Below are 16,538 nucleotides of genomic sequence, written 5' to 3' on the forward strand. Positions count from 1 at the left end.
TTTCTAATGAGTTCCCAGGCGATGCTGAGGCTGCTGGTACAGAGATCACACTTCAAGAACCACTGTTCTATGTGATGCCTTAGAGGGCTCCCAGTAGGAATGAGCTCCAGTTGCCCATAGCAGCAACCAGCTCATTAAAGTAACTTTTATTGATTTTTTTTCTTCCTTTCTGATCTCATTCTTTCCATTCTGGGATCCAGGAATGACATCCCAAATAAATAACCTGCCAGCCAATTCTGTACCTCACATTCTACTTTCAAGGGAACCCAACCTAGGACAAGGCCCATATGTCTCTTATTTAGATTTCTCAGCCCCCTAACTGGTCTACCTCCCACCAACTGTCCCACTTGAATTCATTCTCCACACAGCGACCTAAAGGATCTAAGACACAAATTGGATGATGTGACTTCCTTGCTTCAAAGCATCCCATATTCCCACGGCCCTTTGGTATAATCCAGACTCTTGGGATATTTTAAAGGATTTTTATGACTTGAGTCCTTGGTCTCCAGTTGTATTCTGTGACATTCTCCTCTTGCAGACTTTGCCCCAACCATTCTAAAACCCTGTCTATTATACAGTCCCCAAGACCGACGTTGCTACCGAGTCTTCACACAGACTTCTTCATATCTTTATTTAATAAGTTCCCACTTACTATTTGCATCTTAGCTTAGCACTCACTTAGGCACATTTTTTCCTGATGCTGTGGATAAGATTAAGTGCTTCTCTGAGCCCTTGATCACTTACCATAACCTTTACTACACTCATTTGGTATTTCTGTTTAATAGTCTGTCGCCCATACTAGACTGTGCACGCTATGAGAACAAGAACCATTCATTTCTCACAGACCATGGTATGCCCAGCCCACAGCACAGATCTGGAATACAGAAAGCACTCTGCAACTACGTGTTGAAAGGACACATGAATAAATGAATGTTATTACTTCAGTTTTATAGACTAGGGAAATGGAGCATGGCTAAGTTAATAACTCAGATCAAGGTGACCCCCAAAGCCCAAAGTCTTTGAGAAGAGTGGACCCAACGGAAGTGCCATCTGAGGGACAGCAGAAGACAGCCTCATAGGAGGACTCTGGCCAACAAGATACAGAGCCTGAGATGGAAGGATTGAAGCCTTTGGGACTGCTGCCATTTGGGCCAAAACTTATGATCGAACAAAAACACCACCAGTACTCTATAGTGTCTGGGTGTATAATTCCCCAAAGTTGTTGGTTTCCTTTTTTAAAGATGATATTTTGATTTCCTTTTATTAGTATAACACATTATTTGGTATATTGTGGTGAGCCTGCTTGCCAATATAGTTGGTTTTCCAATAGAGCATGACATGGTTTGGTTTCCAATAGAGCATGACATGGTTCCAATCTCATCTTGAATTGTAGCTCCCACAATTCCTTCATATTGTGGGAGGGATACAGTGGGAGGTAATTTAACCATGGGGGGTGGATCTTTCCCATGCTGTTCTTGTGATAGTGAATAAGTCTCATGAGATCTGATGGTTTTATAAAGGGAATTTCCCCTGCACAAGCTCTCTCTTGCCTGCCACCATGTAAGACGTGCCTTTCACCTCCCAGCCACGGGGAACTGTGAGTCCATTAATCCTCTTTTTCTTTATAAATTAGCCAGTCTTGGGTATGTCTTTATCAGCAGCATAAAAATGAACTAATAAAGAGAGGTTTTTCTGGTGGGGAGGAGGAGTAATTAAAGAGATGAATAGGTTCAACTACATAATTATATCACATCTCCAAGAGGCAATATGGCTAACTTTGCCAACACTTCTGTGAATCATAATTACATGCACATAACCAGCACTCCTGTCTCTCCAAAGAGAACAATTTGATATATATTCCAAAATACCAATATCTTGTCATGGGATCCACATAGGCTGAGAGTATCTGAAGTTTCAAATAGGTTTCTTTGAGGAAGTTTATTCCTGGTGTTGCCTAAAATGAGGGTTGTTTAAAATATAGAGGTCTTTGGCTTGATCTATTTATTTTGTGTGTGTTGGAGGGGGGATTACTTCTGTTGTTGCTTTATTTTTAAATAAAGAATACTATGGTTATAATAAGACAGGCATTTTTCTAGTTTTAAATGTAGTCCAGCGTCTTATGTTTGGAAGCCATGGCTTCTAAGTTGCTATATATTTCCAAAGAATTAATTTAGGTTTCCCTAGCTGTAAACGTGGGCAGAAATTCAGTTTTAATGAATGCCATTTGGTGGAGGTGGGAGGGAGTGCGTGGATAAATACCACCATTCTCTACTCGGTGACATTTAGTTGAGATGGGACTTGGCCAAAGTCTAGATAAGATTTAATTTACGACACTGAAAATTAAATCGATATTTTCCCATCATTCTGAGAATAGACGGCCTGGCCCCTGCTTATCTCTCTGCCTTACACTTTCTGTCCTCTCTTACTGAACAGGAAGCACCTTGGGCCTCTTGCTGTGCTGTGAACACACAAAACTCACTCCACACTCTGTCTTCAGACTTGTTGGTCTCTCTGCTTAAAACTCGCTTCCTACAATTCCCTGGGTCATACGCCTTCACTTCAGTCAAGTCTCTGCCCAAAGATCCCTCCAGAAAGCCTTCCCCTGCTCAGCCTACCTAAAACACTATTTTCATCCCCATCTTTCTCAATCCATGTACCACATGTTTATTTTTCATAGTCCTTGTAGATAACTGACATTGTTTGTTCATTATCTCTTCCCTTCACTAGAATTTGAGCCTTATGGGGCACAGACTCGGTGTCTTTATTTTAATCACCATGGTATCCTCCACCCTCAGAACAATACCTATTATAAAACAGATAGTTAAGAAATATTTTGGGTAAGGATGAATGAAAGAATGAAGTAAAATCATAGCATGAGAATTCTATCAAAAATTGGATCAACAGATGACAATAAAATAGAAACCTTCTATAATTTTCATTTTTCCTGTCAACTGACAGTCAACTACTATTTTAGCCAATGTGTTTGTTTCTCTATGTGGCAGTTCACCATTAAAAGTCAGAAACCATGGACTCATCAGAAGATATAAAAAAGGGTGAGAAACGAACCTCCTTTGGAATCACAAATAGGAACTGTTGTGTTGGTGCTTTCCTGTAAGTGGTGCAAAGACCACAACAGGAAGCAAAGGGCAGAAGTGCTCTGTCATGAAGCCTAATGCTTTATTTCTAACAGCTTAATCAATGCCAAGGTCACTTCACTGAGCAGGATATCAGGGAAACCATCAGTCCACTGTCATAAGAGCTATGAGATTTGGCTCTTATTGGCTCATACATAACAGCTAAGAGATCTTTGCTTTTGGGATTTTGTTTTTGTTTTCTTGTATTTTCCTCAAGACAACAGCTATTTTATTTTAGATCAAGTCTTTACAAATCTTCCTAGTAACCCAGACTATCAAACAATGTGCTAAGTTTTACAATGACCCCTGGTCAAACTTTTCTTCTGCAGCTTCCTCACATCACTCAGCCTTTATAGAAAAGAAGAGAGTTAGGGCCTTGCCCTGGATCAAGCTTTAACTTAAGGGAATGTGGTGGCTGGTTTGTATTTTATCTTCCACACCATTTAAACGTTCTCCATATTAGCAATGAGGCTGTTTCACTTTACCATTTACGTGTTCACTGGAGTAGCATTTTTCATTTCCTTCAAGAACTTTTCCTTCGTGTTTACAGTGTGACTGACAGTTTGGCATAGGAAGCCCAGCTTTCAGCCTATCTTGGCTTTCAAATGCCTTCCTCACTGAATGTAATCATTTCTAGTTTTTGATTTAAAGTGAGAGATGTGTAATGACTCTCCCTTCACTCTAACACTGGAGACCATTGTGGGGCCATTATTGGCCTAATTTCAATATTGTTATGTCTTAGGAAATAGGGAAGTTAAGAAATGGAGACTGGGAAATGGTTGGTTGGTAGAGTAGTCAGAACATACACAACATTTATTGATTAAGTTTGCCATCTTATATGGCTACTAAACAATTATAATAGTAACATAATAACAGTAACACCAGGGATTACTGATTACCAATCACCATAACAGACATAACAATAATAAAAATTTGAAATGCTGAAAGAATTACCAAAATGTGACATACAGACACGAAGTGAGCACATACTGTTCGAACAAATGGTCCCCATAGACTTGCTTGATGCAGGATTGCCACGAACCTTCAATTTGTAAAAAATGCAATATCTGGGAAGCACAATAAAGCAAAGTGTGGCCGGGCATGGTGGCTCACTCCTGCAATCTCAACACTTTCAGGGGTCGAATGGGGGTGCATCACCTGAGGCCAGGAGTTCGAGACCAGCCTGGCCAACATGGTGAAACCTTATCTGTACTAAAAATACAAAAATTAGCCGGGCATGGTGGCACATGCCTGTAATCCCAGCTATTCAGAAAACTGAGGCAGGAGAATTGCTTGAACCCGGGAGGCCGATGTTGCAGTGAGTGGAGATCGGCCCATTGCACTCCAGCCTGGGTGACAAAGTGAGATTCCGTCTCAAAAAAGAAAAAGAAAAGTGCAATAAAATGAGGTGTGCCTGTGTTTACTGAATGCAGTACATTGTGGATATGCTGTGCTGTTGGGGGTCTGGATTTTGTTGTCTTCCTTTTTAGTGTCAAATGTTGTACGTGCACACAATTAACTTACTAGTGGAGAAGTTTTATCTTGTCAAGAATCTTCTTAGGCTTTTCAGGGCTGGCCTAGAATAACCCTTATTCTGGGGCTAGATTAGTTTTACTCCTAGTGGGTGGCCTTTCTGAGATTTCAGCTGAGTTCCCCTATTCTGGCTAGTTAGAACTCCAGCATTCCCAAGCAGTGTGTAACTTTTGCTAGCACCCTTTGCATGTGAAGAACAGTATTCAGCTGAAACTGCAAAGGAGCCCTGTACAGATTTCTAGAGATCTTTCTTTGAATAGCTCCCTAATCTCCAGTAGTTTGTCCTTCAATACCCAGTAATCATCTCAGTATCTTTCAATTTCTCTCTCTGTTTTCTCCACCTGCCAAGATCACTGTGATCTATTTGGGCTCTGCACTCCCTGTCATGTGCAGAAAGTACCCCAAGCAGCTATCTGGGGTGAATCTGGAGCTCACTGCATGCACTTCCTTTTGTTCCTGAGAGAATTTGTTTATGCATATCAGTCCAATTTATAGTTAGTTTGCAGTAGGAGGATAAATGTGTTACCTGTTACTCTGTGATGGTCCCATTAGATAATTTTTGTTTTTCTACTTCTTTGACCCAAAGCATTCCTCCTCCCTATAATTTTCAGTCATTTCTGTTGGTGCTACCTACTGGAGCTTCACACCATGGTTATTATACTACTTTGAACATACTACTGCACTGGTACAAAGAATTCTGGTTGCATTCACTAACTCAAGGACTTTGACCCTGTAATAACCTCCTTTTGATCTTGCCACATATTTTTTTCCTCTCTACTGGCTCATTCTCATAAGCATATAAGCCTGCCATAAAGTATCCAGTCTTAAAAATAACTCCTGCCCTTGCCCCCTGTCTATTTCCAACTTGCCTCCTGTGATGGCAAAATTCCTAAAAATATAAAAATAGTTGTGTTTTCTGAGTTCCTGCACATTGGCCTTCTTTCTTTTCTGAAGCTCCTCTAATCAGGCCCTCGCTGCAATGACACCAGGTCATAAACAATAGCCATCAAGGTCATAAACAATATCCATCAAGGTCATAAACAATACCCATCTTCCTAAACTAGTGACCAACTCTTGGTTTTCCTCTTTGTCTACTTTCAGCAGGATTCAATACTGTTTAATATCCTCTTTCTCAATTTAGTTCCGATTTTGCTTCCAGAGTGTCACAGTCCACTAGATTTTCTCCTCCTTTACAAGCTGCTCCTTTTCCCTCTTCGTCTCTTCTGCTGATTCTTCCTCCTCTTATTCCAGGGCCTTAAATGTTGGAGTGCTCTAGTGACTGCTAGGACAGGCGCTTCTCCCATATCATTGACCATCATTCCCCTTGTCAAAACCATTCTTCATCATTTCTTCTCTGCTTCTGCTAAAGACACTATCGTTCACCTTGTTATTAGGCAAAGCATGATTCCACTAAAGGTTCTTTTTTATCTCATTTGCAACAATCACTCCACAAGCATGTTATGTTTGCTTTACCACCAAAATAGATTGTGAATTCCACTGCTTCTCATAACCTTAACATTACCATCTTCATCCAAGGCATTTTTATCTTGCCTGAATGTCTGAAATAGCCTGTTAACTACTCTTCTTGCTTTCTAGTCCAGTCCATTCTTCAGACAGCTACTAGTGTGATAACTAAAAAGATAAATCAGGCCAGGGTGCTGCGGTGGTTACAGTCAACAGTGCCAACTCTTTAATCTAGAAAAAAAAATCCACACTTCTAAAATGGCTGCATGTTCTAATGACTCAGGGGGCTGGGACTGAAACTTGGCTACATATTAGAACAAACTTGTGGATTTTACAAATTATTGATGCCTGGGTTCCACCTCCAAAGATGGTTCTTTAATTGGTGGGAGCTTCATCCTGGACATCAGGGCCTTTTTAGAGCTTCTTATGCAATCTGAATGTACAAGAAAGTTTCAGAATCACTAACTAGTGATTTTTGGGGAAAAAAGAACAATTCCCCAGAGATCTGGAAGATGGCTTTACCCCTAAAGATTATGATTTAATTGGTGTAGTTTGGGACCAAAAAAATGCACATCAGTGTTTTCTTAAATCTCCCAGGAAATTCTGCAGAACTGTCTGGATTGAGAACCACAGTCCCACACCACCTTGTCCCTGTCTGTTTCTCCAGTCACACTGACCTGTTTGTAAAGCACATTTTCTTCCTCTAGACCGCATTATCTCACTGGTGATTTAATATTAATTTAACTAAAGCTGATTTAACATATTTGAAGAACAATCACATGGAGACATCAATCATGTCATGATCAGCTACATTATCCCAAATAGCCAGGCTCAGTTTCAGCTCATCTGACCTTTGTCTTGGTTAAAAACTTCTGGTTGCCTTTTCTGCAAGGGCAAGTGGTACAAAAAGCATCCCTGCACATTTTTATCTGACATTTCAGATTCCTGACCTGGATCCTTCAGAGCAGATTACATAGAAAGTAGGCTGATGTACTATTTTGCCCTTCACAAACCCAAGAGTCAACTCTGCTTATAAGAAAACACTCGGGAAACAGATACTACGTTGGCTCCCTTTTTTAATTTATCTTTCAAATTTTGGGGAAAAAATCAAGTATCCTAATTCTTCCACTCCAAAGAGCAAGGTGGAAATGAGAAAAATGTCATGAGGATGTTAAGTTTGTGTCTAATTGAATATATATTTTCTAAATTATTCACCTGGGGCATTTTTTTTTTTTTTCGGAAATACAAAGTTAGTTTCTTCCTATGACTTCTAAGTCTGTGTCACTTCCTTTTGCTGGTAAGTAGATAAAAAGTGCATTTCTCCCCAGTCAGAAAGGTAGAAGAGTTATCAAGGGGACAAGGATTAAGGACTGAGGAAGGACATGAGAATCTCCTGTTCAGGAAAGAGCTATCTCCACTCTCTGGGAAATTACAGAAATCCTCCCGCTCCTAACAACTACTCTGAGACCACAATTTGGGGAATTTTAAAATGCAAATAATCATCGTTAATATAAATCTTTAACTTCATACAGTTACTTTTGCAATGTGGATGAATATTGTCATGGTAGATTAATGTACAGTACTCTTGGAGAATCTTAAAAATCATAGAATGTCTGTGTTTGATACACATTAGAGAACACTAGCAGCTTATTTCATAGATGAAGAGTGTGAGCCTTAATGGGAATTTGGTGACTTGAATAGAAGTTCAAAATAAGACTCATGTTTACAGTTTAGATGTAATGAGATTACTGCCAATGTTTTCTGAATGTTAGCCTATGCTATTTTAATTCTTTTGAATAAATACGACCATACTCTGCTTAATTTTAAAATGTTGCAATGGCTTTCCAAAATAATGATATATTTAATGCTAAATAGAATAGATGGGCAAAGAAAACCACATTTCTAAAACTCAAACAAACATTATGAAAAGCTATTTTATGGCTCTTTAGAAAAACTTTGATATATAGCTTTGACACATATTTTTAAAAAGCCATTTATTGAAACAAGAAATATTATTAAAATATGATATGAATACAATAAAGCAAAAGTTCATCAACGTTAGTCCTCAAAACTCATTGGGTTAGCATACGGAAGCCTTAGTTCATGAGTTAAACCTTATGGCTCCCACCTTCTTAGCTATTAGTTATTTAAAACATATTTTAAGTAAATAAAGCCTTATCTTGGAGTTTAGAGGAATTCATGGCTGTGTTCCAGAATTGTATTTTTTTAGTGAAATAAGACTGAATTTCAAAGTTCTAGTTATTTTCACAATATTTCAAGCCCCATCATCCTACACCATTGTTAAATCAACTCTATGGATGCCACGTGGCTCACGTTCCTCTGCTTACCTCTCACAATCAACTGGCTTTGGTGCTCCACGGCGGCGGCCTCATTCCGGGCGATGCAGGTGTAATTCCCATTGTGCATCAGGGAGAGATTGGAAATCCTCAAGGAGCTTGTGAAGTCAATATTGTCAATGGTCACCCCAAGGCTCCCAGGGATTGGCCGGCCATCCTTCTGCCACGTGATGGTGATGGGTAAGTCCCCTGAGACCACGACACACGGGATGAAGACCCGCTGCCCAATGGAGAATCTTGGAAACTCAAAGGGTTGTATGAAAGGTGGAACTGCAAGAAAAAAGAAAGTAACAGAGGGAAGATAATAACCAACCGTGCTTATTCTACATTTCTCTTCCTTTAACCCTGTACACGGCACTGAAAGAGGAGTACGGACAATCATAGATACAGCATAGAAATACAGGAAGTGTAGCCAATTTGAAATTATGCTTCTATTATTTGAATTTTCTCATCATTTTAAATAAAAAGTGTCGTTCAATTTGTACTTCAGCAAGTTACTTAACCTAATTTTGTTCAACAAACGTTTTTTAAATTTAATAATTATTTTTGAATGAAAATGTTTCAGACTATATTCTGTAGTGTAAATAGTGCGAAAGGGGAATTTAAGTTTGCTTTTCCTTCAAAGCCTTTTAAAATGATGTATACAAGAGGAGGTTTCTTTCCTGCTTTGTGACTATGACGCTGCAATTACTGTTGCCCCTTCTAATTGTTTCCTGCCTTGTAAATAGGAATATTCTAAACCCACTGAAGAAGCAGAGATTCCAATTTTGGCTGGATGTGGTGGCTCACACCTGTAATCCCAGCACTTTGGGAGGCCGAGGCAGGAGGAACACTTGAGGCTAGGAGTTTAAGACCAGCCTGGGTAACATAACGGGACCCCCATCTCTACAAAATTTTTTTTTAAAAATTAGCCAGCTGTGGTGGTGTGCACCTCTGGTCCCAGCTACCGAGGAGGCCAAGGCAGGAGGATCCCTTGAGCCCAGGAGTTCGAGGCTGCAGTAAGCTATGAGGGCACCACTGCACTCCAGCCTGGGTGACTCCAGCCTGTCTCTAAAAAACTAAAAAATAAAAAATAAAAGTAAAATAAATATTCCAATTTTATCGTTAAAGTTCTTTTTTATGTCCAACTAATAACAACCATTAACTATAAATTCTTATTTCATATTAGAAAAACTACACCTTTACTTTGTGTCTGTTAGTTTTTCACACTTTATGTGTGAAACTTTTAATTATGAACTGGTCCATGGCAGGTTATTTGAGTTGATGTGTTGCTAAGGAGGTCGGGTTATAGCCTTCAGCCTGGCCTACCACAGACACTGCAGGCAAACTCAGCCTGGAAAGCTCTTTCCTGATTCAGTTTTGCTGAGTGACGCCTATTTGTCCATCTTGCCTCAGGAACTCTCTTCCTCAGTGCCCTCCTAGAGGATGTCATAGGGTATTAGCATTCTGAAATAGTTAAAATGGAGTCAGATGAACCACATTTGAACCCTACCTGTTACTTGTTAGTTACAGATCATGAGCAAAGTAACATGCTCTTTCATCAGCCTAAAAGATTAGTTATTTATTGCCTTACTTTGCAAATGGGAAGAGTGATACTCAAAGATGTTACGTTACCCTTTTGGTCTCAGAACTAGTTAACTGTTATCGGAGGGCTTAAATCATGTCAATATGGCTAATATCAGAGGCTGTAATGTAAGCCTCTTTTTGTGTTTTTGTATACATTCTTTGAAAGAGAAAGGTTTATTTGTATGCAGGGGCATGGAAATGACTAAGAGTACAAACTAAGATGATTAATCATGTGATAATCTAATATAAACCAATTATTATTCTAGGAGTTTTTCCTAATGAAGTTGTTAAAGGTGTCTGCAGTTTATTCAACAATTGCAAGTCCATTTCTACTATCAGCTTAAGGGAGAGGTAAGGGATCCGGCTGAGAAATTTTAATAGAAAACCATTCATTCACTTATTTGTTCATTCAATCAAGTCATGTTTATTGAGCACCTGGGATGTGTGTGGCAGCAGTGAATGTGCTGGGCACACAGCAATGAGCATAACCCATCAGCCTCTGCCAGTGGAGCTTCCATACATAGCCATAGGCAGCAGACAGCAAGGAAATACAGCCATGGTGCTTCTCTTATTTTGTATTATCACTATGACTGCTGTCTGCTTTCAAAAGCAGTTGGGAGCTAGAACTCAAAATTTCAAATACAGCCAGAGGTAGAAGAACTAGGTGGCTCAAGTTAGGTCTTACTAGGGGAATTAATTTTTTTAAATGGCCAAAGGTACCGACAAGCATACTCAATGTCAATCCTGCTGTGGATCCTCAATGTAAAGTTAGAGCTTTGGGATTGAAAAGGGCTGATCTGATGCTAAGAGAAAAGGTCTCAGGATGAGGTTCTATCCAGTGCTGGAGGAGAGAATCGGGTCAGATTAAGGTGTGAATATTCTCAGTTGGAACGTGCTGGAAAAAATGTCATGTTGTACCAAAGGTGCTTGTAGTTCTTTAAATCTTGCCCCCAAGTGGCATAAATGTTCACTACACATGTAAATATTATTAATACTAAATTGCCATCTTTATTAAAGAAAATAATGACATTTCCTCCCCTTTGATTTCTTGGACACAAAAACCTTGTTGTCAGCATATTCAGACAAACCTTGGCTTGGTGCTTGCCATCTGAATTACAGACAATTTTTCTAAGAAAAGAAACTTTGGAGCCAGACTACTTTGGTTTAAGATCTGCTACGCTGCTTACTATAGTTACTGAACCCTCTCAGGGTCTCAGCTTCCTTATTTATGAAATAGAGTGCTGCCTTGAGTTCTGAATGAGTTAACACAGTAATTCACAAACTTGGTCATACATCTGAATCAGTTTCTTAGCATTTGTTCTATTTCACAAGCCTTTAAGATGAGAAAAAAACAGGTAAGTTGAAAGGTTATTGGTCTAATTTTCTCTATCAGTCACAACAGGGAGAAGGAATACATAAGGATTTACTTTCTCCAAATCAAGAAAGAAAGGTATGACATAGCATATTTTTTAATCTAGCTATTTAATAATAAAGTCAGGCATGGTGGCTCATGCTTGCAATCCTAGCACTTTGGGAGGCTCAGGTGGGCAAATCACCTGAGGTCAGGAGTTCGTGAGCAGCCTGGCCAACATGGCAAAACCTTGTCTGTACTAAAAATACAAAAAAATTAGCTGGACATGGTGGTGCGCACTTGTAGTCCCAGCTGCTAGGGAGGCTGAGGCAGGAGAATTGCTTGAACCCAGGAGGCAGAGGTTGCAGTGAGCCAGGTCATGTCACTGCACTCCAGCATGGGAGATAGAGGGAAACTCCATCTCAAAAAATAAATAAATAAATAAATAAGGAAAACATGATACAGTGTAGGTTGTAAATGGTTGTAAAGTAGTAGAATGTCCCTTTAGAACATAAGAAAGTTATAGAATGCAGGAAATGTATGTGCATACAATTTTTCAAGAATAGAAGTAACAGGCAGCTATAGAAGAATCAGCATGAAAACCAAAACGAAAACCAAAACCCTATGCTTTCTATAATTCCAAAATATTTGTAATTCATCAATTTATGGTATTTAAGGAATATTCTTATCATTACTCTAGTACAAGCAACGGGGCTGAAAATCAGGAAGTACACTTCCACAGCACTGAAAGACCAGTGTCGGGAAGCTAATGCACTAAATCTCATACACATTATTCCAAGGAGAATCCTTTGCTTTGAACATCTTATTTTAAATCATTACAACACTCTCAGTTATCTCATATCTTGGCCTAAATCAGATTCTGGGAGTTCAGGCATATTGAAGAGGGCTTAGTAAGAAGCCACAATTGGCAAGCAAAAGGAGGAGAGTGAGAAACTAAAAGTAAATTATAAAGAACAGACACAAAAATGCAACACGCACTGTAGTTGGATGACATTTTGTTTGGAAGCGCATTGCCCTTAGTAGTCAGCTTTTTTGTAACTAATATAAAATTGTGATACTTAATTAGCATTCCAAACTATAAGTCATGGTTAACATGTTAAATAAAAACGATACATTTAAAATATTTTAAAACATATCTACAAAAAAAAAAAAAATCCTTTCCAAAAGGGTTAAAATAAAAATCAAAGAAAAGTTTAGAGGGAAAAGTCCTTTTCCCAGAAGAATGTCAAAATTAGGTTTGCTATGTGTTGTTCTGCTTGCCACATTATGTAAGGACACATTAAGTCAATATGCACATTACATCATTGTTAATGTAAATTAAATCACAAGACCTATTTGTCAATCATGTCAATTCTTTCTTCACTGCTTAAGTTGCCTTGCTTGCGTCAGCTGTGAGTTGCAAGTCTGCTGCATACAAATGCAAACAATTTTTAAAGCATCTGAAGTCTTATATTTTACATTCATAAGACGTAAAATCGATGGCACAAAGTAACCCCAGTGATTAGAAAACTTTTGTCATGATTTTGGGAAAGCTGTACCTCCTATTTGAGACACACTGCTTACCTGATTAACGATATTGCCTAAATAAGGTAAATTATCTAAATCTTGTTGATGGTAAAAGCTTGTATATCATTGGAGCAGAAATCCTGAATATGACATGCACCGCTTTTGACATACCCTTTTTACAAGAAGTATGTAAATATCTGATAAAGGTCATTTATTACCAGGCTTGTGTATTTCACTCTAACATAATGGCGGGGGTCCCTTTTCTAGGCAGTTCAGAGCCATTGAATACTGTCAACTGTCAATTTTGACTCTTATTCTATCTAAACCCTTAACAAGAATATTAGATCAGACTAATATATTTCTGCGTCTTGTCTCTTAAAATTAATTGTATATTCTTTTTCATGGGGGAAAATATTTTGATTTCTCCTAGAGGAATATACTACATTGATAAAATCATGGGTGAGGGGCTCATCAATTTTGGTTGATGAGCAGTGTTATCTTCATCCAGTTTCTTTAACTCTGATTCTATCTCTTCATGTGTAACAAGGTGATAATGAAACGCAGTTCATTACCAGCTTGCACTGAACTGGACAGCAAGTAGCTTTTCTGCATGGCCATAGGGCTATTTACTGTCCATTTCAGTGCAAGCTGTGACTCCAAAACGATGAGGCTGTGAGCAGGTGGGATTTTCTAGTCCAGGATATGCCTTCATGATCTCCTCACCCATAAGACTGGTTATTTGGTCAATTCCGATACTTTGTATCATTCAGCTTTCCTAAATTTTAGATTACCCACCCAGTCTGATATAGTTCTCCACAATGTACACACAACACAAGTAAACAGTTCCTCTACTCACTTTTGTTGTTCAAAACTCTTGTATGGAATTTATCACATTTATGACTCAAGTGAGTATAGTGATTTGTGGACACACCCATTTCCTTAAGTAGAGCGACCCAGGAGGGCAGGAGATGTATCAAGTTTATCATTTTTATTTCCCACAACTAGTGGGATAAATAGTGCCTTGTTCTTCCTTTTATTTTTTTTCTTTTCTTTTCTTTTCTTTTTTTAAACGGAGTTTTCACTCTTCCTGCCTAGGCGGGAGCGCAGTGGCATGATCTCACCTCACTGCAATCTCTGCCTCCCGGGTTCAAGTGATTCTCCTGCCTCAGCCTCCCAAGTAGCTGGGATTACAGGCACATGCCACCATGCTCAGCTAATTTTTTTTGTATTTTTAGTAGAGACGAGGTTTCACCATGTTGGCCAGGCTAGTCTTGAACTCCTGACCTCAGGTAATCCACCTGCCTCAGCCTCCCAAAGTGCTGGGGGATTATAGGTGTGAGCCACCGAGCCCAGCTGCCTTGTTCATTTTGATTGAATAATGTTTTTTAGAAAAAAACTTTCAGAGGTGACGATGAACGTATGTTTACACTCTGAACTTTAGACAATCCTGAAGTCATTAAGAATGACTTAGAAAAGAGGATTGGGCAGACACATCCAGGACTTAATAATGATGACATGGCAGGAACAAGAGAGAAGCTCCTCTTCCTAGTCTTATTAGCCTAGGGGCCAAGGACTTCCTCTTCTTCTTCTTTTTTAATACTTTAAGTTCTAGGGTACATGTGCACAACGTGCAGGCTTCTAACTACTGCGCCAACTCTCCCCTCTGCCTGCAGGGCCAGCTTGAGTCAATATCTGGCCTTGTTTATTTAGGTATGGTCCTTGTGGCAACTCTGAATTGCTATGGGGGTTGGTTTCCCTGAGATCAGTGACTTCCGACCAGCAGCAGCCAGAGATGCACCTAGCTCACCCTGACTTAGGCTGCTGGTCCTGTGACCTGCACCTGCTTTAGCAGAAAGGGCAGGAGGCCAAGATGCAGAGACATATGAGCGTGTAATAAGATATTGCTGGAGCCGGTGGGTGCTCAAAGAAACCAGAGGCTGCATGGGTCATATCAACTTAGATTCCACTAGTTTCCCTCAGCCTCTCACTCCAAGCCCCCCGGGGGGTTCAATATGAGCTGATACTAACGGACATTCACATAGGCAAAAAAGGCAAGAGTGAGCCAGCAGGGAATTCTTTGGCCCTGACTTCTGAGTGGGAAGGACGAGGAAGGACAAGGCATCGTCCTTGCAGTGTGGTGGAGATGACTTTTAGGATCTATCTTTAAGATTTCCTTAAAGAACTGTGTCTTGGGCATATTTGTAACAGCCCAAATCATAAAAAACTTTAAAAAATGTTTCAAGTATATATTTTTCCTCTAGACATAGATTTGAAATACCACATTTGAATTTCTGTGGATCAATGAAGTAGGAGTTTTGGGTGTATTTTGATACATTTACATCTTTTGAATTATTTAAGGAGTACTGAAATGAGAAGTATACTCATTTAGGGGAGGAGTTATAAGTAAAAACAGTAGACCAAAGTTTGCTCTGGCCACATTCTCCATTCTAAGAAAACATGTTCCCCATGGACAGAAAAAAATAGCTGGACCCAATCATCCACGTCTTCCTTATTTTCAAAAAGTGTCGGGTCACTGAACCTGCTGTGACTTAGAGAAAACAAACAAGAAAGGCTAAATAATGTTCATGCGTGTGTATATGTCACATTTTCTTTATCCATTCATCTACCAGTGGAAACTTAGGGTGTTTCCATGCCTTGGCTGTTGTGAATAGTGCTGCAGTGAACGTGGGAGCGCAGGTACCCCCTGAACATACTGATTTCATTTCCTTTGGATATATACCCACTAGTGGAATTACTGGATCATATGTTTTTTTTTTTTTAGGAAACTTCCTATTGTTTCTCATCATGGCTATACCAATTTACATTCCCACCAACGGTGTACAGGGTTCCATTTTCTCCACACAGCCTTGCCAATACTTGTTATCTTTTGACTTTTTGACCACATAGCCATACTAACAACTAAATCATGCAGGCCAAGTTTCACAATTCTCACTCAGGGTGGGCACCAAGAGATTAAAGATGGTACCAATACCCCATGGAATATTTTGCAGCCATAGAAAGGAATGAGATCATGCCCGTTGCGGGGACATGGATGGAGCTGGAAGCCATTATCCTCCACAAACTAATGCAGGAAGAGGAAACCAAACACTGCATGTTCTCACTTATAAGTGGGTGCTGAACAATGAGAACACATGGACACAGGGAGAGGAAGAACATACAACGGGGCCTGCCTGTGAAAGCATGGGTAGGGGGAGGGAGAGTATCAGGAAAAATAGCTAATGCATGCTGGGCTTAATACCCAGGTGATGAATGAAATGAAATCACCTTAATACATAGGTGATGGGTTGACAGGTGCAGCATACCACCATGGCATACATTTACCTATGCGACAAACTTGTACACCCTGCATATGTATCTTGGAACTGAGAATTAAATGAAATAAAATAGAAGAACATTATGTCTGCTATAGTTACTGCTGTGATGAAAATCTTTCCTCATATTATATTGTAATTTTTAACAATGGATTGAATTATTTTATTTCCTGGTATTATTTCATAATGCATATGGTTCTTCCCATGTAGAATTATTCTTTATTTTACACAGTAAAGATTCTAATATGGAAAATGCAGTGTTAGTTTTGTTCAA

The 16,538-nt window shown here is 39.4% G+C and overlaps 1 protein-coding gene across 1 annotated transcript in view; it reads right to left on the reverse strand.

The window, feature by feature from the left end:
* Positions 1 to 16,538, reverse strand: part of DSCAM (DS cell adhesion molecule) — an 812,825-nt gene that overhangs the window by 271,777 nt on the left and 524,510 nt on the right. The window contains exon 9 of the mRNA XM_037985374.2: positions 8,480 to 8,758. Coding sequence (XP_037841302.1) covers positions 8,480 to 8,758 — 279 coding nt within the window. The remainder of the gene's footprint in view (positions 1 to 8,479; positions 8,759 to 16,538) is intronic.

This window comes from Chlorocebus sabaeus, chromosome 2 (genome assembly GCF_047675955.1).
Source record: "Chlorocebus sabaeus isolate Y175 chromosome 2, mChlSab1.0.hap1, whole genome shotgun sequence".
Classification (NCBI taxonomy): Eukaryota; Metazoa; Chordata; class Mammalia; order Primates; family Cercopithecidae; genus Chlorocebus; species Chlorocebus sabaeus.